General features: G+C 41.8%; 1 protein-coding gene across 1 annotated transcript in view; it reads right to left on the bottom strand.

Annotated features, from left to right (window-relative positions):
• The window catches only part of LOC144600812 (polycystin-2-like protein 1), a 36,242-nt gene that overhangs the window by 2,031 nt on the left and 10,064 nt on the right, over window positions 1–24,147 (bottom strand). Inside the window, exons 3-14 of the mRNA XM_078412703.1 lie at window positions 22,909–23,036; window positions 18,330–18,577; window positions 17,673–17,897; window positions 14,452–14,680; window positions 13,178–13,348; window positions 11,337–11,518; window positions 8,423–8,543; window positions 7,414–7,512; window positions 6,062–6,183; window positions 4,556–4,673; window positions 1,484–1,617; window positions 1,174–1,309 (exon numbers count right to left, since the gene is read on the bottom strand). Coding sequence (XP_078268829.1) covers window positions 1,174–1,309; window positions 1,484–1,617; window positions 4,556–4,673; window positions 6,062–6,183; window positions 7,414–7,512; window positions 8,423–8,543; window positions 11,337–11,518; window positions 13,178–13,348; window positions 14,452–14,680; window positions 17,673–17,897; window positions 18,330–18,577; window positions 22,909–23,036 — 1,913 coding nt within the window. The remainder of the gene's footprint in view (window positions 1–1,173; window positions 1,310–1,483; window positions 1,618–4,555; window positions 4,674–6,061; window positions 6,184–7,413; window positions 7,513–8,422; window positions 8,544–11,336; window positions 11,519–13,177; window positions 13,349–14,451; window positions 14,681–17,672; window positions 17,898–18,329; window positions 18,578–22,908; window positions 23,037–24,147) is intronic.

The raw sequence follows: 24,147 nt of genomic DNA, 5'->3' as shown, positions 1-24,147 counted from the left end.
TATGAACTCATGAACTAACTGAGTATTGGTATATCTGAATGTTAGCATATGTTCATGTAATTGGAACATTTTTTCCAAATACATGAATATATGCGAACATTTAAAAATTATTTACATTTTGCAGTTTTTTCTGAGATTGTTGCATAAATGATAGGTTACGGGAAATAAAATAATGAAAAAACTACTGTAATTTGAAGACATCTACCATCTGTACCACCCATTGTTACAAGAGCCCAACTGAAACTCCTATTTTTGAGTGTTAGCACAAGGTTGCTGCTTATTATTTGAGATGAAATCGACATGGGCTGGCCAAGCCAAACCGGGCTGTGACCAAGGGAATTCTTCTCAATGATTTCAGTGTGGAGCCGAGTCAGAATCCCGATTTTACTGCTTTTCTTTTCCCGAATGTTACAGTTTCTCAGCATTTTTTTCATCCTTGAGAAAGCAATTTGAGGGTTAATTCATGAGCAGCCAAATCGATGAAATGCATTTGAAAGTAAATAATTCTCTGTAATGTACGTTATCCATATGAACACAAATTCCCAATTATTGTTGTGGCTTCTGTAGTGTAATGCCATATTCTCACAAACTCCACCAAGAACTCAACCCTTCTTCCATCAACCCACCCCCACTCACCTCCCTCACCTTTTTCTTCCTCGAGCAGTCGAAGCAGTATAAACCACAAAGGAGAAACTTAATTAACGCTACCAGCGGTAGGCTGGGTTTGTTTCTGTTTCTTTGCAGGTTTCTACTCTGCATGCATCAGTCTGGAATGATGAATGCTCCAACGAGACCACATTGAATTATCAGACAAACTAATTGGAATAAGGAACAAAACTGCGGACTGGATACATTTGTAAATTATGTTAGAAATACTACTACATGCACTGATGGAGCTATACTAACGATTAAAATATTAATGTGTCAAATATTAATGAAGAAGTAGTCTGGGCTTCTCTAGCAGCTCACGCCTCAACCTCCTCTGTAGTTTCTTGTGGGTTCATGTTTCAGCTCATGTCTCTTTCCTTTAGTTTTTTGTAATTTTTGAGTTTCACCTTGCTAGCTTTGAGTTTAAGACCAACTCAATATTTTAAAATAAACCCCTGTCTTTCTTTCTCACAATTTACCAGAGAACATTTTATGAAGGAAGATCAATTGAAAGGTCAGCTTTACCTCTTTAACATTCTGTACGAACTGTCCCGTCTGGTCTCTGTTTTTTTCTATTATCTCAAGTTTATCAGCGATTGCATGAATTTTAAATATGATGTTGCTGATTGAACGTTCCAGCTGGACAACTCGGCGCTCCATTCTGAAATAACATCGTATTATATTTTCAATACTTCATGAAATGCTGCTGCTAATGAGAAATGTGTTTGTTCAGAAAATACTTTGACTATTATCACACACAGATTTTAATATAAAGGTAACTATGCTTCACTTGGTTTTACTTTTAGCATCTGCCACTTCACTCCTGGATACGTACATTTGGAACTCCTCATTTGTCACACTGCCGTTTGTTTTTTTACTGCCATTCTTTGCATTTTCAGCAGACTGGTTGAAAACAGTTGCATTATCCGTGTTCTTTCCAAAGTTCTCCATTCTAGCATTCAGAGCAATCTATGAAAAATAAAAATAGATATTAAAGTAATCCACGATCAACGGAATGCTAGTTTAATCCAGTAATAGCTGAATGCACAGTCATCAGAAATGTTACTCTCTAAATAATATGCAGTCAGGAAATCATTCAAATTTTGCTTCTTTTAACATTTCATTTTTCAAGATCCGGGCATCAGTCCATCCTAATTCCCACAGAAGCCGTGCTCTTGGTTAGGGGAGCAGGAAACATTGACTGTCTGGATTTGAGTGCATTAGCCATAATGAGAGGTTGAACAAACTTGGATCCTTTTCTCCAGAGCACTGGAGACTGAGGGGCAACATGAGAGAAATATATACAATTATGACAAGTACATAGTTATGGTAGATTGTCAGTCTGTTTTCTTCGGGTAGAAATGTCAGATGTGACCAAGAGCGGTAGTAAAAGCAGTTATGATAGAAATATGTAAGAGGAATTTAAACGGGCACATGAAATGGCAGGGAATGGAGGGAGAGAGACCATATGGACCATATTTACACAGGCTCTGTGTTCAGAGCAGATATGATGGGCTGAAAGACCTGATTCTGTGCTGCGCCGTTCTATGTTTTAAGAAGAGAGCACATCATATGTCAAACATGCTGTTGCTTCAGAGTAGTTTCATGTTTAGAAATTATTGGACCAAATGAACCCGTTGGGCCCAAACCTCTCCTGCATTGGTGTAGCACCCTCTCCTTCCCCCTCCTCACCTCCTCCCTCCATCCCCCTCCCCCCCTATCCCCCTCCCCCCCACCCCTCTCTCTCTCCCTCCCTCCCCCTCCCATCCCCCTTCCTCCCCACCCCCTCTCCCTCCCTCTCTCCCCCTCCCCCCTTCCCTCTCCCCCTCCCCAAGATGGAAGCACAAGTAGATAGGGTGGTATGGAAGGCATATGGTATGCTTGCTTTCATTGCTAGAGGCATTGAATATAAGAGTCAGGAAGTCATGGCACAGATCGATAGGACTTTAGTTTGGCTGCATTTGGAACATTGCATGCAGTTCTGATAGCCTCATCACAGGAAAGATGTGGAAGCTTTGGCGAGGGTGCAGAGGAGGTTTACCAAAATGCTGTCTGGATTAGAGGGAATCAGTTACAGGGAGAGGTTGGATAGACTTGGATTGTTTTCTCTGCAATGTCTGAGGGTGAGGAGAGACTTATTGGAAAGTGCGTACAATTATGAGAGGCACAGACAGGGTAAACATTCAGAACCTTTTTGCCAGGGTGGAAATGTCCAACACTAGAGGGCAGTGAGAGGGGGAAAGTTTAATGTCTGTGGAGATGTTTAATGGAGATGTGAGAGGCAAGTCTTATTACACAGAGAGTAGTCGGGGCCTGGAACGCATTACCAGGGGTGGTGGTGGAGGCAGATACGATATTGGCGTTTAAGAGGCTTTTAGATAGGCACATGGAAGTGGAGAGAATAGAAGGATCGGGATCATGTACAGGCAGGTGAGATCAGTTTAACTAGGCATGATGTTTTTATTACACAGAGGGTCGTGGGTGCCTGGAACACGCTGCTGGCGGTGGTGGTTGAAGCAGATACAACAGTGTCAGGGAAAAGACTTTAGGATAGGCGTATGGATATGCAGAGAATTGTAGGATATGGGTTATGTGCAGGTAGATAAGTGATGGTCTTAGCATCATGTTCGGCAAAGATATTGTGAGCCGTAGGGCCTGTTCTCATGCTGTACTGCACTATGTTTGATGTTCTATGTTCTTTGTGGCAGGTTTGACTAAAAATGTTCCAATTTCCCAGTGTCATCCTGGAGTGGTATTTTTAAACATTGACCTTACATCTTAATTTCAATCATAATTTTGAAAAAGATTGCCCATTTCCCCTTTAGGGAGAAATAATCTGAAGAATTCTTTAATTTGTTAGTTTAGTTTTATTTAGTTTAGTTTAGTTTAGTTTAGAGACACAGCATGGAAACTGGTCCTTCAGCCCACCGAGTCCGCTGTCTAATGATCACCCAGTTCAGCATCCCACAATTCTTTAAGTTGATTAATCAGTTTAAAAGTGAGAAATCCATTTTATACTAAGCAGTTACCTGCAACACGAAAGAGCAAATGTACAGCACCATGAGTATTAGGGCTGTAATGTAAGCTCCATCTGATGTGCCTCGAGATGGGGAACCACGCTGCCAGTAAACCATTAGATCTGGTTACTAGCAATTTCTTCCTAAAACCGTAACCATCAGGAATCCACTGGTTTTACGCAGAGCAATCCTATTCCTTTCTCTTTTCCTGTCGACTATCAAATGATTTCCATAACAAACTTATCCAATTCCAGTTCAGTTTAGTTTATTGTCACATGTACCGAGGTGCAGTGAAAAGCTTTTGTTGCGTGCTATCCAGACAATACACGATTTCAATCGAACCGTTTACAGTATAGATACATGATAAGGGAATCACGTTTAGTGCAAGGTAAAGCTAGCAAAATCTGATCAAGGATTGTCCGAGGGTCACCAATGAGACCCTATGGAAAACCCTGATTGATTCCACCACCCTCACAGATCAGCACAATTCTCTGTGTAAAAAGTTCTCCTCATTGCGTCCTCATTTATTGACGATCATTTTAGATCTATTTCCTGACCTCAAACTATCTGCTATTGGAATCGACCCTCATTTACCTTAACTAAACCCATCATAATCCTGCAGAACTCCAGCAATTTTCTTTTCTGTTTAAGGAGAATGAACCCAGCTTGTCCAGCCAAACCTTGGACCTAAATCTCTCATATGTGGAAGTATCCAAGTATTTATTTTACTTTCCCTATTAGGTTATACATAGGAAACCACATTTCGTTATTATTTGTGAGTGTCCCACTGCTAAGTTCAAACAAATCAGATGCAAGTGGCAATGAATGGATATTCTCAAGCTCGCACATCATTCTTGGTGAATTAATGTTCTTAGATCTAATTTCCTTACCTTCTTTTCTTCCAATTCGTTCCTCATCCTCATCTGCTCTTGTTCATCCAATATTTTATTATCATCACAGTCAAATCTTGCAAAGGTTTCTGTGATCTCTTGATCAGAGTGGCCCAAGCTGAAAAATAATTGGATTCTTGAATACAGAACCATTGGGCGACCTGCAACTAAATGACCAAAAGACTGGATGGTCCAAGTGGGAAGAGCGTTTTGGGAAATCAATGTTTTTTTCTGCGCAACATCACACCACCCACATGCCAGCTGTAACCTGCAGGTCCTCACATGACTGTCACCACCCCGGCTTGGACAGCCTTTCTTGTTTCATTTCGAGAGTACAAATCATGTTAGTATCCCTCCACACAGAATCCATCTGTCCTGAGCCAGGAGAACTAGCAAGAACTTGACAAAGATAAAAGAGGGTAAAAGACAGTAACCCATAAACCCTGAGAAAGTGGAATAAAGATCTTCCCACCACATTGGTCAGTGTTGCTAACTGTCCTATACATGAAAGCAAAATTGTCCCTTTTATGAAATGACAGTGAAGGCAATCACTGTGAAATATGCCTATTACCCTTAACATTTTTCTGGCTGGCAAATGTTAAGTCCATAGCCAATAGTCTTGACTCAATAGTCAAGAGCTTGCTGCCAGCAGAGAGCACAAAGCACTGCAATCTCAGCACTGAATGCATAGATAAGTTAAATCTATTTCGAGTCAATGTGGTCCACTGGGAGGAATTCATCCCGAGCCCTGTTCACCATAAGCCCAATCCACACCAAATTTGCAGCAACAATGTCAGGTGAACGTGCACCTTCAACGATAGTTTGGTTCAGTCAGGTGTCAAAGACTGACATTAAACAACTGAATTCTGGCAATGCTGCAGGAGGAGAGATGGGAACGTACCATCCAATTAGAGTCATAGAGTCACAGAGTGATACAGTGTGGAAACCGACCCTTTGTCTATATTTGCTCACAGCGGCCAACATGTCCCAGCTACACTAGTCCCACCTGCCTGCATTTGGTCCCTATCCCTCCAAACATGTCCTATCCATGTACCTGTCTAACAGTTTCTTAAACGTTGGGATAGTCCCAGCCTCAACTACCTACCCTGGCAGCTTGTTCCATTCACAATTTGTGTGAAAAAGTTACCCCTTAGATTCCTATGAAATCTTTTCCCTTTCATCTTAAACCTATGTCCTCTGGACCTCGATTCACCTACTCTGGGCAAGAGACTCTGTGCATCTACCCAATCTATTCCTCTCATAATATTATACATGAATGTTCAGGCTGTTGCATTTCCATCGTTGTTTTGATGCTGTTTCAGATTTCTATTACTTTCATTTTTATTTTACTTTCTATTCATAAGCCTGATTTTAAGAAATCCTGCACACACACAACGCATGTAAATTGGGAATTCTGGAATATTTTTATCAATAATTTTCCAAATCTCCTGAAAAAATGATTCCATTTTAAACTTGCCCTGTAATTAGATATATTTTCAGCCTTACTCTTTGAGATTGCTTCGAAAATCCTCAAAATTCAGCATATTGGATCCGTTCTGAAGAGTTTTCTGCACATCAGAAATTCGCTCTTTTTTCAGCTTCATTTTCATCAAAGCCTTATTGTACCCCTAAAATTAAAACAGGATATAAAATACATAAATCTAGTACTTACAGGTGATGAACAACAATGCTTTCTCATGTGAAATTTCTCTGCCCATTATTTCACCAAAGAAGTTAAAAATCATTGTCACAAAAGTACAGAGAACCACCATGTAGTGGTATTAATCGTTGAACACAGGCATCACAAAATTGCCACAGTGGCAAGGAGGCTTTCAGCACATTGGCCTTCATTGGCCAGTATACTGAATACAGAAGTTGGGATGTTATGTTACAGCTGTAACAAGGTACTATTGGGGCCGGTTGGAGTATTATATTCAGTTTTGTTCAACCTGCATTAGAAAAGTTATTGTTAATCTGGAAAGAGTGCTGAGAAGATTTCCAAGGATGCTGCCAGGACTTGAGGTCTTGAGTGGTTGGGCAGGCTAGCCCTTTGAATGTAGAAGTATGAAAGGTGATCTTATATAGGTGTATAAGATTATGAGTGAAATATATAGGGTGGATGCACAGAATCTTTCAGTAGAGTAGGGTAATCATGAACCAGAGGACATAGATTTAAGGTGATAGGGGAAAGATTTAATAAGAATCTGAGGGGCAACCTTTTCACACAGAGGGTGGTGGGTATTTGGAATGAGCTGCCGGAGGTGGAAGTTGAGGCAGAAACAATAATAACATTTAGTTTAGAGATATAGTGTGGAAACAGGATCTTCGACCCACCGAGTACGAGCCAAACAATGATCACCCATACACTAATGCTATCCTACAGGCCAGAGGTAACTTCCAGAAGCCAATTAACCTACAAACCTGTATGTATTTGGAATGTGGGAGAAAACTGGAGCTTCCAGAGAAAACTCATGTGGTCACAGGGAGAACGTACAAACTCCATGCAGCCAGTTAGGATTGAACCCGGGTCTCTGGCGCTGTAAGGCAGCAACTCTACCGCTGTCCAAAATACATTTGGACAGGTACATGAATAGGAGAGGTTTAGAGGGATTATGGGCCAAACGCGGACAGTTGGTACTAGTGAAGATAGGGCACCTTGGTTGGCATAGGCAAGCTGGGCTGTATGATTCGTGTAGGAAGGAACTGCAGATGCTGGTTTAAACTGAAGATAGACCCAAAAAGAGAAGGAATGGGCGACGTTTCGGCTGTATAATTATATGACTCGAACTGTTTGGTTATTACTTGTCTAACTGTAACTGTTTGGTTATTACATTTCATATTGTCATATGAAAACAAACCTGTTTAATGATGTCAGTAATTTGAAGTTCACTTCTCTGATTAGAAAGATCTGCTTTCACCTCTGAGTATGTATCATTTATAATGGCCAGGAACATATTCTGAAAGAAAAAAAGTAGTTAATGCAATGATTAAATTAATTAGTATGAATACTTCTTCCCCTTCCATTGTGCATATCTACAAAATTCTTACTTTGCTTCCGAGACACGCAAAATTAAATGTTCTGATTTGGCCCTGGCATAGGAGGCCATTCAGCCCATCAAGTCCATGCTGGTTCTCAGAGCAATCCAATGAATCACATGCATTGAGCAGTGGACAGATAATGGTCCGGCCCTCATCATTACTTGATCATATGGAGTATTCTCATTTTGCTAGGCTGGCTCCTGACCGGTAAACTTCAGTGTGAAGATTGGTCTTCTAAGCGATCCATCCCTCATCCCTGCTTGCAAGAAACTTCTTAATTTGGTTTAGTTTGGAGATACAGAGCTGTATCTCTAAACTAAAAAGAACGAAACTAAATTAATATGAGTCAAATGGAGGAAAATAGCATTAGCTCAGGAAGGCCACTTGGTTGGCATGACCAAGTTGGGCCGAAGGGCCTGTTGCCTGTTGTCACTCTACGACTGACAATATGAGAGAGAATGGTTTACAGGGAGAAAGGGAGGGAATGTGATTCATTGGATTGCTCTGAGAACCAGCATGGATTTGATGGGCTGAATGGCCTCCTATGCCAGAAGGAAATATGCTTACCTCTAATAAAGTCAACCAAATTTATCTTCTAATTTTTCCTAGGACACCACATTGATGCCCTGATCCTGATGCCCTTTAGCTCAGCAGGAATATTTAAACTTCAACGTAATGACCCTTTTCTTACTCAGTGCCATTTAAGATCCATCCATTCTCTGGTGTTCTGACTACCTCTGAAATTTTCGACCACCACCTTCAAATTGACAAATCTCTCTTCTTGCGTTTCCATCATTTATATGTAATTCAATACAAGGTGCAACTTACGAGCAGAACAAAGAAGACAAAGAAAACGTAGGTGACGAAATAAATTGGACCCAAGATTCTGTTGGCATTGTCTATCTCATCAAAGTTGAAGTCTCCAAGGATTATTCGGAACTGAGTGAAACTGTTAAAAGAATTAAAGCAGAATTAGATGAAGAAACACAAATAAATATCTGATCGAGTATTCCCTGTGGGTAGTGGGTAAACCATGGCAATACAGAGCCAACAATATCCCAAAATATGTCTCCTCTGAGCACCACTCCATCCCACACAGTTCCTGAAGTTGCCCCAAGATCACATGCCACCGGTCTATGGGCAGCATTGCTTATTCCGACTTGGATAAAGACCCCACAATGGCAAGGAAGGACGTCCTTACTATTGAGGCAGTGCAGCATAGGTTCACAAGGTTAATCCCTGGGATGGAGGGACTGTCATATGAGGAAAGATTGGAAAGACTAAGCTTGTATTCACTGGAGTTTAGAAGGATGAGAGAGGATCTTATAGAGACGTATAAAATCATAAAAGGACTAGACAAGCTAGATGCAGGAAAAATGTAACCAATGTTGGGGGAGTCCAGAACCAGCAGACACAGTCTAAGAATAAAGGGGAGGCCATTTAAAACTGAGGTAAGAAGAAACCTTTTTACCCAGAGAGTTGTAAATTTGTGGAATTCCCTGCCACAGAAGGCAGTGGAGGCCAATTCACTGGATGGATTTAAAAGAGAGTTGGATAGAGCTCGAGGGGCTAGTGGAATCAAGGGATATGGGGAGAAGGGAGGCACAGGTTACTGATTGTGGATGATCAGCCATGATCACAATGAATGGCGGTGCTGGCTCGAAGGGCCAAATGGCCTCCTCCTGCACCTATTTTCTATGTTTCTAATGTTCCATGAATATTTCCTCACCTTCATCAATTAATACTTTAGGCTCTTCAACATCTCTTGAATTTCCAAACTGAGGTGGAAAAACAATATATTTCTATATTGGCTGGGCTCCTGAAATTTAGTTCCCCAGTTACTTGGAGTGGGAGGACCCACTTGCATGTAATTCCTTATCTGACAAGTGGAACATTTAAAAGCTATACAGTGACAGATCTGGGCCAAAGTGTTGCAATGAATGTGACCAGTCAGAAAACAATTCTAAGGAACCCTGAATTTCATGGAATATTGAGGGTTTGATTAAAAAAAAGAGAGCTGAAAGCATCATCGGACACAAAGTGCTGGAGTAACTCAGCAGGTCAGGCAGTGTCGCTGGAGAACATAGGTGATGTTTTGGGTCAAGACACTGCTTCAGACAGATTGTAGGGGGGAGAAGAAAGCTGGAAAAGAGGCAGGACAAAGCATGGCAGATTGACACAGGTGAGGTGGGGGGGGGGGGGGGGTGTTCTTGACTGGCAGGTGGTTCGAACAAAGGCCAGAAATAAGAACAGTAGGTGTGAGACAGGATTGTTGCAGATTGTGAAGACAGGGGGTGGAAATTAACGGTGGGGGGGGGGGGGTGGGGTGGGGTGGGGTGGTGGAAATAGGTGAGAGTCCAGGTGGGGCACAGGGGAGGGAAGGGGATGGGAGAGAAAAGTTGGGAGGTGGGGGGGTTGGAGGTTACCTAAAATTGGAGAATTCAACGTTCATACTGCTGAGTTGCAAGCTACCCACGTGGAATATTGAGGTGCAGTTCCTCCAGTTTGCGTGTGGCTTTACTCAGGGAGTTAAAGTGGTTAGTAACGGGGAGATCCGATAAGACCTGGCGGACTGAGCGCAGATGGTCAGCGAAACGATACCGAGTTTACACTTGGTCTTGCCGATGTACATCGGGAACACTGGATGCAGTAGATGAGGTTAGAGGAGATGCACGTGCACCTCTGTCTCACCTGGAAGGGGTCCCTGGATGGAACTGAGGGAGGTGGTACAGGGAGACGTGTAGGGTGGGACATGTAGGGTGGTATAGGAATGTACCTGGAGAAGGTGCGGTTTGGGTGGGAATGGATGAGTGAACCAAGCTGTGGAGGGAGTGGGCTCTGCAGAAGGCGGAAAGGAATCGAGATGGGAAGATGTGACTAGCAGTGCGATCACGTTGGAGGTGACAAAAATGTCGATGTATGTTGTGTTGGATGCGGAGGCTGGTGAGGTGAAAGGTGAGGACCAGGGGAACCCTATACTTGTTCCATCTGGGGGAGGGGGGAGCAAGAGCAGAACTATGTACACATAGGAGATGCAGCTGAGGGATCCATATAGAACAGAAGGGCGAAAACCACATTTACCAAAGAAAGATGACATCTCGGATGTCCTAGTTCGGAAAGTGTCATCATGGGAGCAGACAGGCCTGAGACGATGGAATTGAGAGTAGGGTGAGAGGAAGTATAGTCCAGATAACTGTGAGAGTTGGTAAGTCCACATAACTGTCGGAGTCGGTAAGAACTGCCATTCCTGTCCCCACACTGTCCTTTCTGTCCTGAGCCTCTTAACCCCCCCTTCCCTCCCCATGCCCCACCTGGACACCCACCTATTTCTCCCCCCACACCCCTCCCTCCAAAAAAAATCTTCTGGCTTGTTTCCTCCCTCTGGCATCATATTTAGTTAGGCATTGTGTTGATAGTGGAGATGAAACAACCCTAGTAATACGTACATGCCATCCATAGAAACAAACTATAGTTCCCATTGTCGGCCTGATACTGCCAATCACAGTGGATGCCTTACTGCAAACCAGAGTGGCTGTTTTTACTTTCCAGAAAAAATTTAACCACATGAACAATCTTACATGTAATTAACAATTTCTAATTGAAATCTGTCAATGAAGTCCTTACCAGATTTTCCCCCCCAATTTACTGGAGAGGATAAAGACAATTGATTTATGATTTTTGTGGCCAAGGTGACATATTCATCAAATAATTTATATGTGGCCTGAAGCAGTAAAATACTCACATGCATTTGAGGAAGGTACTGAAGTTTGCCACTTGGGTTCCAAACAGAAGATATCCCAACTGAGCATAGGCGAAGAATACAATGAAGAACATAATTGCGAAGCCAAGAATGTCTTTCGCACATCGTGCCAGGGTTGAGGATAGCTGAGTCATTGTCTTGTTAAAACTAATATACTTGAAAATCTGATTAAAATAAGAGGAATATTGAGAAAATAATTTCTGTAATTAACACAGAGATAAGGTCATAACAAACTCTGTTCCTATTCATTGAGTCATTTCCCTTCCCTCAGAACTGAACTAAGACAAAACTTTTGGCCTCCTAATTTGAGGAAGGACCTTATTGCTATTGAGGGAGTGCAGCATAGGTTCACCAGATTAATTCCCGGGATGGCGGGACTGACATATGATGAAAGAATAGGTCGACTGGGCTTGTATTCACTGGAATTTAGAAGGATGAGAGGGAATCTTATAGAAACATATAAAATTCTTAAAGGATTGGACAGACTAGTAGATGCAGGAAAAATGTTCCCGATGTTGGGGGAGTCCAGAACCAGGGGTCACAGATTAAGAATAAGGGATAGGCTATTTAGGACTGAGATGAGGAAAAACATTTTCACCCAGAGAGTTGTGAATCTGTGGAATTTTCTGTCACGGAAGGCAGTGGAGGCCAATTCACTGGATATTTTATCTCTCACAAGAGAGAGTTAATTTAGCTCTTAGGGCTAAAGGAATCAAGGGATATGGGGAAAAAGCAGGAATGGGGTACTGATTTTGAATGATCAACCATGATCATATTGAATGGCGGTGCTGGTTTGAAGGGCCGAATGGCCGAGTCCTGCACCTATTTTCTATGTTTCTAAACCATTTTGTTAAGTAAATTGTCATTCTTTACTCCAGATTGTACACCAGATCACATATCTGTGCCAATATTAAGACTGTCTATTTCCAGTTCCATCACATGTCATTACTTAAGCCCCTTCCTTAACTGTCTCAGATCACCTGCTACTCTACCCAAGTCCTTGTCTTTATCACTTCTAGAAGACTATTTCAATGCAAGCATGACCAGATTTTCTTGGTCTACCCTCTATGGCCTGGTAGTAATCCAAAAATTTGATGACAATACTCCCTATCAGATCCAGCCCATCCTGAGGCTATTGACTCATGTTGGCTTCCAGTCAACCAATGCCTCATTAAGATTTGTATTTAAATATTTATTTGGTCTCACCATTCCCTTTCTCCATAATCCAAACGTTTCTAATCACGCAGTGTTACAATCTTATCCAAATTGTTGATGTAAACCAGCACCAATCCCTGAAACACACCACTGGTGGCAGGCCTCCAGTACAAAAAACAACCTTACACCCTCTGCTTCCATCCATGAAGCCAATTCTCTATCCAGTGAACTAGTTTAAGGTTGAGCCTTAATTAACATTTTTTCACGATGAGCTACAGATTTAAATCAGTCCAATAATCAATAAAACCTGAGCAGTTACACTTAACCTGCCAAATTCCATTTCTGAAGAAAAGTCTCAACAGGAAACTTATTTATCCATGTTCTCCAGAGATGCTGCCTGACCCACTGAGTTACTCCAGCACGTTGTGTTGCTATTTGGTGCTGTTAAGGGTCTTCCCCTCAACATTTATGTCCAAGTCACTTATATATATCACAAACAACAGAGGTCCGAGCACAGTATCCACAGCCCTACCCTGACCTTCATCACTAAATGACCTTCATCACTCCTCAAAAAAGTAGCTCAAATGCGTTAGAACATACAAAGAAATCTGAAGATGCAATATCCAGAATTTGTTGATTTATTCATTATAACTAGAAATGTTGTCTACCTTGATCCAAGCAAAAAACAAGTTGACAGCGTTCATATTATTGTATTGGGTCTGCCAAAAAGCTAAGAACTCAAAGTCAGCGTAGATTACTGGATCTGTCAACAATGCGCCCATCAGTATGTTCACTTTAATAGTTCGAAAAATGTGGAATCCTATTGAGAGTAAAGAGAGCTGAAACAGAAAAATCGAACACTGGCTTGTTAGTCAGTACATTTATAAAATCTAGTTGTCTATCTGTAATGGAAAATAATATTCATTAATTTTATAGAAAGAACATAGTACAGCACAAGAACAGGCCCTTTGGCCCAAAATATCAATGCTGAACATGTCTAGACAATCACTCATCCACCTGCACATAATGCATATTCCTCCATGCTCTGCATATACATATCCAAAAGTATTTTAAGTGCCACTCTCATAGCTGCCTCAACCATTACCCCCAGCAGTACGTTCCAGGCACTCACCAACCTATGTGTAAAAAATTGCTTTGCACATCTCCTTTAAACTTCCCCTCTCACCTAAAAGCTATGCCATCTAGCATTTGATTTTTCTATCCTAGGAAAATGATTCTGACTGTCTACCCTATCTATTCCCCTTGTAATTTTACAAAAGCCAATTAACCCACAAACCTGCACTTGTTTGGAAGGTGAGAGAACCCACGCAGTCACGGGAATAACGTATAAACTCTGTACAGACAGCACCCGTAGTCTCTGGCACTGTAGGGCAGCAACTCTACCATTGTGCTGCCCTAATACCACCTCATCAAGGTTTCAAGGTCAGTTTATTATCACATGTACCAGTTCAGGTACAGTGAAATTTGACCCAGCCATCATTCAGGGAAACTTTCTCTGTGCCCTTTCCAAAGCCTCCACATCTTTCCTGGAACCAGGTGACCAGAGCTGCATCTGCAATACTCCAAATGCGGAAGAAATCTTTGTGAAGCTACAGCCGAAACGTTGCGCCATTGTGCCCGTTTTGTTGTGTGATAACGCTTCTTTGTGTAAGAGTTTTGTCATGTTAAACATGCTGCGTAAATGCACATTGACCTTGCTGCTACTTGCTGGAGGCAAGGGGTAGCGGTGGAAGTAGATAAGAAAATTATGTTTAAGAGGCCTTTAGATCAGCACATGGATATGCAGGGATTGCAGGGATATGGATCACGTGCAGGCAGACGAGATTAGTTTAACTTGGAACTGTGTTTGGAACAAACGTGCGGGCCAAGGAGGCCTATTCCTGTGCTACGTTATCACAGAAGAATGAAAATAGGAGCTCACCAGAATTACCACCAGGTCCAAGCAATTCCAAACACATTTGATGTATTGCAGTCGATGAATCCTGAGTTCCAATATTTCTTCCACAATGTAATAAAGGATGAAGACGCAGAAGATTATTTCACAGCCTATGATAAAATAATCCCAGGAATTGACGTAACGGATGAGTTTCACGGTGCGGAACTGTGAGGAAGGTATTGCACCACCTGTTGCAGGGAATTCTACCACAAGCCTTCAACACAAGAGAATAATAATCACTGAAAACCTTTCAGAAGTATTCATCTTTGGCACCTGACCACATCTTTTTGAAGACTGAAAATATGTGTAAGGGATTATGTCTATCTAGGGACTATGAGACATGTTTAGTGCAGTTTTGTGATACAGCGCGGAAACAGGCCCTTCGGCCCAACGCGTCCACCAGTAATCTCCGGAAACTTAAACTTAAACCCAAGTTCTACACACTCGGGGGACAATTTATATTTATACATTTTTACAATGAACCTACAAACCTGTACGTCTTTGGAGTGGGGGAGGAAACCGGAGAAAAGTAGGTCACGGGGCGAACATACAAACTCTGTGCAGACAAGTACCCATAGTCAGGATCAAAACCTGGTCTCTCCAAAACCAGGTCTCTTACCAAAACCTGGTAAGGCAGCAACTCTACCCCTGCGCCACCATGCCGCCCATAAATTGTACCAGATGCACCCAAGGCAAAATCTTAAGCATGGACTCTAAATACTTAAAAGATCTAATTCCTCTGTACTGCCACCATGCAACTATGTATTTTTACAAATTGTTTTAAAAAAAAGCAGGAATAGTTCAAATAAGTACCTTCTGTGAATGGAACCAATGGCTCTAAATAAACTAGAATAAAACCCATTAGAGAACCATATACATCATGTTTCTTGGCCAAAACAATGTTAAAAAATAACTAGAAATAATTTCCCTCCATGCAATGGTTAGACTAAATGAAAAAAGTGAAAAATTCTGGTCCTTATTGAAATTTAGCCAAAACGTTCTGGGCTTAAGGAGGGTGAATATGAGTATTTTTTTTAATGTCTGTGATGTGGCAATGCTCTCCTGACACAATGACGTCTCATGGGAAGGAGCAGGTAACTAAAAATAAACTTTTTATACCTTTTTATATGTAAACCGTTTCAATCCCCCGAGTTATTTCCTGGAATCCTTGCCCACAAAACTGATTAATTCTGTTCCAATCTTGCATGCAATCTCAATTTGGTTGTCCTCTTTAATCTTTCAAGTCCAGTATGGATTTTCAAACCAGGCTAAACATGTGAGGGTGAGCCAAAGTAATGCCAATTTAGATAACTACTTTAGGGACCACGTCCATTTAATAAGCAAGGGTCACTCTGAGCATGCAGTTGTCTGTAACTTAATTTCTATGTTTACTTCAACCTCTCTCTGCCTTTGGTGTCTTACAATGTTTTCAATTAAACCCAATGTAAGCTCAGAGAGAAGCAGCTTACCTTCTGACCAACACATTATAGCCTGAAGGACTCAGCAGTTAGTTCAATAATTTCAGACAAACACCCTTTCCTGTTGATATCATAACAGGCTAGTTCGTATGGGCAGTTGCATTCTTTCTCCACAGTTGCTGACTGACTTTGAGTACTTTCAGCATTCCTAATTATTTCAGATTTGGAGCAACTATGTGTTTGTATCTCAAAGCTCCACCATTTTTTACTCTTTCCCTGTCCTACATCTTCTCAGGAATCTCCAGTCAATTACTCTAAACAAGCCTTTATCACTCACTTACATCTGACATTACTGCCATCAGATACAGTGAGAACTGCATCTCTACAATATCATCCACATTCCCTCCTGATCCCTGCATTGCCAACCCTTCTTTGCACCTTAAAAAAATGGTCAAAATTTACACCCCAATGAAAGGGATCCCTCATTATAAATGCAGCCTGACTTACCGAACGTTTCCAGCAATCGTTTTTTATTCTCGATACCAGCAGCTGTCCAACACTTCCGCCACCTTCACTGCAATCCCACCAGTCACATTTTCCTGTCCTCACCCCTTTCCATTTTCCACACACACCTCTCCCTCCCTCCGTAACTCCTTGGTTCACTCATCCCTTCCCATGCAACCTGTCCCCTTCCCAGTTACTTTCCCTTGCAACCGCGGGAGATGGAACACATGTCCCTACACCTCCCTCCTCCAGGGATCCCAGCACCAATTCCAGGTGGGACAGGGATTCACGTGCACCTCTTCAAACATCTACTCCATTCGAAGCTCCTGATGTCGCCTCCTTTACAGCGGCAAGACCAAGCGCTGACTAGGCAACTATTTCGCTGAACACCTGCGCTCTCTCTGCCTTGGCATTCTGGATTTCCCGGTTGCTAACCATTTTTACTCTCCTAATTTTTATACTCACATTTCTGACCTTGGCCGCCTACATTGCTAGAGTGCAGCCACATGCAAACTGGAAGAACAGCACCTCATATTCAGCTTTGTCAATGACACCAGTCATATGACAATCAACACCCTCCTCACTTGTATCCAACTATTGCTTGCCAGGTTTTATCTCACCCCTCTCTTTTTCAGCTTTCTCCCCGCCGCTCCCCCCCACCACTCCAATCAGTTCGAAGAAAGGTCGCAACCCTAATCGTCTTCCGTCCATTGGCTCCACAGATGCTGCCTGACACACCGAGTTTGTTCAGCACTGTGCATGCGTATTTGTGTCTGTGCGTGTGCATATGTGGTTGCGTGTATGCATGACATTCCTACGTTCACTCGACTTCAAAATGTATCTATGAGATATTGAGTAAATTAAATTAACTAAACTTTTCAACGTATTCAAGGAAGCAAATCTAAACACTACAGTGGGAGGAGGGGGGAGGGGGAGGAGGAGGGGGGAGGGGGGGGAGGAGGAGGGGGGAGGGGGGGGAGGAGGAGGGGGGAGGGGGGGGAGGAGGAGGGGGGAGGGGGGGGAGGAGGAGGGGGGAGGGGGAGGGAGGGTGCATTGCGAGAAACTGGTCTGCAATGCATATCCCCATTATGTGAAGTTTTGCTTTCTGCACACGAATCACATAAATTATGTGACTTGAAGCAGAAATTGTGTCGAGTTTCTTCACGGGAAATTCATGAGGCCAAACTTCGTTCTGTATCTCACATTTTTGGGAATTGAGTTGTGAATCCTTTAGAGGTGCATTTCTGTAACCCATGTGGGGTAATTGAGTTTGAAAGGACCTACCTTATCACACAGAAGAGGTTAATGTTGGCGTTATACACTGAGAAATCAATGAAAACTGCACGAGTTCCCCGGTCCAACCACAGGTTATCCTTTAGGTCTTGCAGAATTACACCACTTTCATCCATATTTGTCTTGAGATCCTGGAAATAACCACCACCACTATAGACCGTTACTTTACCCCAGTGTGAGGAACCTCCAAGTTCTTTCTCGGAATAGTAAGTCCACCTACGCACAGAGCAAATTCATGATGAACAACAGAAAACATGCAATTGTATAATTCTCTAAGCACAGAAATCTTTTCAGGATTTTCAGACAAGGAACAAAAAAAGCTACAATTGATGTCTTGCATAGCTTCGACATCTTTACTGCTGCGAACAGCTGAAGCTCACGATTGAGAACTTTTCTAGAAGGGAGAATGGATCACTCTCTCATCGAGTGATGCTTTATACTTTCAGTCCCATCACAAAACCGCTCCACCCACCCACATTCAGAGACTGACCATTGGAACAGATTGTTAAGGTGAGTGGAGTTCAATTAAAATCAGAACTCATGATTCCGCCTTTTGAGGAAGAGTAGAAAAAAATACCAATATGTAGTACAGCTATAAGTTGCAATGATGTTTGCAATCCATTCTTTGAGTAAAAAGATTATACTCACGCACTTCCATTCTTGATTGGTGATTTATTTTCATTGTCTGCTGTATAGATATCATAGCATCCAATAATGTCTTTTCTAAAGTCCTTGTGAACTACACAGGAGTTATTCATGACTTTGATCTGTCGGATTCGGGGAACGCCCAGAAGCATATTTTCATAGTAAATAAATGAATGAGGACCATGTGAAATCAAATCACTGTTGTACCATTTGGTCCAGTACAATCCATTCAGCAATGGGCCCTGTGCATACTGAACATAAAATGAAAGTGTTAAATGAAACAGATTGGTGTAAACTTCAGAAGTGAACATTAAATTTATCACTTCGAATGTTTCAACACATTATTTCGCTTACAAATTTTCATTGGTGTAATACTGACAGGTTAATATTCTTAGCAAATTTGTGAATCATTGGTCAGAGCAAAGCACAATCGAATGCAAACATATGAGAAAATGGGACAACAGGGCTCCCTGCTGCTGTTTTCCCACTGAAACTTGATTAAGATCCCAAAAGAGCATTGGCTGAAACAGTTGAATGTTTCAGAGCCATGCAAATCAATGTCCATTAACTTCAACAGAAACATGACAACATTTTCACAAACTGTATGCTGCTAATGATCAGTGTCATAGAGTCATACTGTTGGAAACAGGTCCTTCGGACCAACTTGCCCACACCGCTCAACATGCTCCATCGACACTAATCCCACCTGCCTGTGTATGGCCCATATCCCTCCAAACCTGGCCTATCCATGTACCTGTCCAAATATTTCTAAACAATGTGTTAGTACCTGCCTCAACTATCTCCTCGGGCAGCTCATTTCATGCACCCAATACCCTCTGTGTAAAAAAGTTACCCCTTAGGTTCATATTAAATCTCACATTAAACCTATGTCCTCTGGTTTTTAAATTTCCCTAGACTGGGCAAAAGTTTATCCAATCTATTCCTCTATTTCTCTCATGATCTCGTGCACCTCTGTAAGATCATCCCTCGTCCTCTTGCGCTCCAAGGAATAAGGTCCTAACCTGCTCAACCTCTCCCTTTAGCTCAGGCCTCCTGGCCACATCTCACAAATCTTCTCTGCACCCTTTCTAGCTTGACAATATCTTTCCAAGAACATGGCGCCTAAAACTGAATACAATATTCAAAAATGTGGCCTCATCAACCTCTTTTATAACTGCAACATGACCTTCCAACTTCCAAGCTCAATACTCTGACATGCCAAAGGGATTTTTGAACCCCCCCCCCCACCATCTACTCTGTCACCACTTTCAAGGAACAATGTACCTGCACTCCTAGATCCCTCTGCTCCACCACACTCCCCAGAGCCCTACCATTTACATTGTAGGTCTGCCATTGGTAGACTTCCCAAAATGCAACACCTCACATTTCTCTGTATTAAATGCCATCAACCATTCCTCAGCCCACAAACTTACTAATCATGCCACATACGTTCTCATCTAAATCATGGATGACAAACAGCAGTGGGCACCAAACCCTGAGGCACACCATTAGTCACAGACCTCAGCCCATCACCCTCTGCTTCCTTCCATGAAGCCAATTTTCTATCCATTCAGCTATCTCTCCTTGGATCTCATGCAATCAAACCTTCCAGAGCAACCTGCCATGCAGAAACTTGTGGAATGCCTTGCTGAAATACATATATACACAGCATCTACAACTCTGCCCTCATCAACCTTTTCAGTCACATTATCAAAAAACAAAAATCTCCAGAGGCTGCCTGATCCGCTAAGTGACTCCAGCATTTTGTGCCTTTTTTGGTAAACCAGCATCCTTGTTTCAACAACATTATTAGGCAGGAGCTCAGGACACTATCTCAGGTTATTGAGAGGCAAGTGAAAAGATTGTGGGAGCCTTGACTTTGGTTTTTGCATCTTCTCTAACCACAGGCAAGATCCCAGAGGACTAGAGTGTAGCTAACATTGTACCTTTATTTAAGAGGCCACATTTGGAGTATTGTTCAGATCTGGTTATAGGAAAGATGTCGTTAAGATGGAAAGAGTGCAGAGGATTTCCGAGAACATTGCCAGGGCTTGAGGGCCTGGGCTGTTGGGAGTGATTGGGCAGACGAGGACAATACTCCTTGGAGCGCAGGAGGATAATGTGTGATCTTCTAGAGATGTATAAGATTACGAGAGGAATAGATAGGGTAAATGCATAATAGTCTTTTACCCAGAGTATGGGAATCAAGAACCGGAGGACACAGGTTAAAGGAGAGCAGGGAATGATTTAATAGTAACCTGAGCGGCAATTATTTTACACAAAGGGTAGTATTTATAGGAACAAGCTGCCAGAGGAGGTAGCTGAGGCAGGTACTATCACAACATTTAAAAAACATTTGGACAGGATAGGATAGGTTTAGAAGGATTTCAGCCAAACTCAGGTAGGTGGGACTAGTTTAGATAGGGCATGCTGGTCGGCATTGGCAAGTAGGGCCGAAGGGCCTGTTTCCATGCCGTATGACTCAATGACTTGAGTTTGCTTTGACTGTATTTATGCATGACATATTTCATCTGTTTAGATAGCTTGCCTAACAAAGCTTTTCACTGTACCTCGATACAAGTGACTATAATAAGCCAAAACCTAAACCTTAATCAAAACCTGCATAATGTCTGGATATGTGTGTTCTTGTAAAGGTACATCGGAGGCATTGAAGCTACAAGCAAAGTGTTTCAATGAAAGAAATATTCAAACACATATTCACACAAACAGGCAGATACACATATGCATGCACATGCACACGCCATAAACATCTCACACAAGCTTACACAATACATACAATTGGACTTTATGTGGGCATGTTTGCTTAATGAACATCCGTCATCATTCAGCAACTAAGCAGGCAAATCATTCACAATTGTAAACATCTGCTCATTTTGCTGTTTATCTCACCATCAATTCAATAAATACGTGAAATCTTTAAAACGCATTCCATGCACTCAGTGAATATGAATATTGAAACTGAATGCCCGATGGCTGTGTCTATTATATAACTTTTATTTGCTAATCCCAAATGCAATTAGCTGCTTCTTCATTTCCTATTTACGACATGCGACTCACAGTGGATCAAAGGATCGTAGAACTGTGCAGCACAGATATGGGCTTTCTCGGCCCAGCTCCTCCATGATAACCATGATGACTATCTACTCTAATTCTATTTGCCTGCATCATCACTTGTCTCTATCCAAGTACCTGGCCAAACACCCTTTAAATACTGTAACAGTATCTGCCTTCACTAGCTCCTCTGGCATTTCATTGCAAATATTCACTGCACTCTATGTGGAAAAACATACCCCTTAAATTTCCCTTCAATGTCCCTCCACTTACCTTAAACCTATGCCATCTAGTTTTAAATCTCTGCCCTTTGAAATGGATTCTGCCTATCCTATCAAGTCCCTCATATTTTATAAATCTCTAAAAGGTCAACCCTCAGGCTTCTATGTTCCAGTGAGAATAAATTCAGTCTCGCCAATTTATTGTGATAAATTCAGCACTCCAATCCAGGTAACATCTTGATGAGTCTCTTCTGCACACTCTCCAGCACTACCACATCATTTGATGTTGAAACCAGTCGTGCGACAACCATCACTGTACACAGTACAGTATGTGTGACCAACTAATATTTTGTATGACTGCAAAGTTATGTCTCAACTCTTACAGTATACTTAATGCCTCAGCCTATAAATTGAAGCCAATACTAAAATGCAGAACAGAGAAAGCTTGCATTTATGTATTGCCTTTCATAACCTCTGAACATGCAAAACGCATGATAAACCCAATGAAGGTTCTCAACCTAATGGTGACACTCCTGGCAGTGCAGCTCACCTGAAGACTACACTGAAATGTTAGCAGTAGCTTGTGTGGATCAGCAAGTTAGGGTTCATTGTTCACAGGGTTCATAGCTTTATTCTAAGAAAATCAGTCTCAGCAATATCCAACTGAGCTGAGGAAAAAGAGACAGAGCACCTATTGGTTATTGTGCCTAATAACCTACAGAGCACATGGCCGAGACAGCTTGCCTGAATTAATCAAACAAATTTAAGGCTCATACTTGAAAACAGGCCTGCGGGTGTAATGCTGAGGAATTGCTGCTGCCACAGAACTGTCTGATTGCTGATTATTTTTCCAGTAACTTTTCCACCCAATCATACTGTTCTTCAACATCCCTTCCCCTTAAGCTTCTCCATCCTTTGATGCCTCTTTATCAGATGTTGTTTTCCAACTCCGCCGTCACCCTCTTCTCTCCCAGGCCGGTGATCTGTGGCCTACCCGAGTTCTCCATCCACTCCCACGCTGTGTTCATTTGCTTAATCCTCACTCACGATTGAACTAGTTTTCTGGCAAGCCTTGCACACATATTATATGCCAAACTCTTCCATTTTATACAGCCTTAATAAATCTTTCTAGGCCAGGATTCCAGAAAAACATCCACATTCTCGCCAAATGTAAATTCTGAGTATTTTCGAGCATTATGCATGAGTGAACAACACCCTCTGGCATAATCCATGATGTTTTACATATTGCACTGTTGTAATACAAAAACATTATACTTAGTTCTACTTACATTCCAAAAGTCAGCCATGTTGCGAATAGTTTGGAAGGTGACCCCTGTATCTACTGCAGTTGAGAGAAAGAGATTTGACATGACCTTGGTGTAGTAGTAAGTATTTGAACTGGTCATTCCATATGTCACTGGGAAAAAAATATAATTATATTGTTAAATATCATATCTAGCAAATATTGAGGACTTTCATTTTTTTTTGCAGAGTCCGAACAAAGCTGTATATGGAATATTTTTTCCTCTTTATCCAGTCCAATATTTAATTGTCAGCTAAAACGTGAGACCTATTCAAAAATATTAATTAACTTAACAAGGGAGAAACTGGATTAAATAAAAATAGATAAAGGGGAGGTGTTCAAAGGGATAGTAGATTCATACACAAAGAACAAAAAAAAAATGCAGCACTAAAACAGGTCTTTCAGCCCACAATATCTGAGCCATACATGACGCCAAGACCAACTCTTATCTGCCTGCACATAATCTATATCCCTCCATTCCCTGCATATCCATGTGCCTATTTAGCAGTCTCTTAAATGCCACTATCATGTCTCCCACCCACTCATCACAATCAGTGTAAAAACTTGCCTTGCACATCTCCTTTCAATTTTGTCCCTCTAACCTTAAAGCTATGCCCACTAGTATTTGATATTTACATCCCAGGTAAAGGTTCTGACTGACTACAATATCGATGCCTATTTTATATATTTCTATCTGGCCTTCCCTGAACCTCTGGCATTCCAGAAAAACAATCCAAGTTTGTCCAACCTCTCCTTGTAGCCAATACCCTCTAATCGAGGCATTATTTTGGTAGACCTGTTCTGCACCCTTTCCAAAGCTTCCACGTACTTCCTGTAATGGGGGACCAGAACTGCACACGATATTTCAAATGCAGCTTAACCAAAGTCCTATAAAGCTACATGCAACCTCACCAAAGTCCAATAAAGCTGTATCATAACTTCCCGATCAAAATGAGAAATTTACTCAATCCAATTTAAATCCACCATGTGTTGCTGACAGAGGTAAGAATACATATCTTGGTTAAAACAAAATGCTGGACAGGCAGCGTCTCTGGAGAGAAGGAATGGGTGATGTTTTGGGTCGAGACCCTTCTTCAGAATATCTTGGTTATTTCAGCACAAGAACAATTTGGATTACATAAAGTTTGCAAGGATAAATTGAGAGAGACCAGTGGATAAGTGTGTTGGAAAAGGTAAATCGAGACACGAATAATGCTTTGCCAGC

The sequence above is a fragment of the Rhinoraja longicauda genome, chromosome 16 (genome assembly GCF_053455715.1).
Source record: "Rhinoraja longicauda isolate Sanriku21f chromosome 16, sRhiLon1.1, whole genome shotgun sequence".
Lineage (NCBI taxonomy): Eukaryota > Metazoa > Chordata > Chondrichthyes > Rajiformes > Arhynchobatidae > Rhinoraja > Rhinoraja longicauda.
Note: the sequence above shows the minus strand (reverse complement) of the source record. Positions and strands in the feature narration are given on the sequence as shown.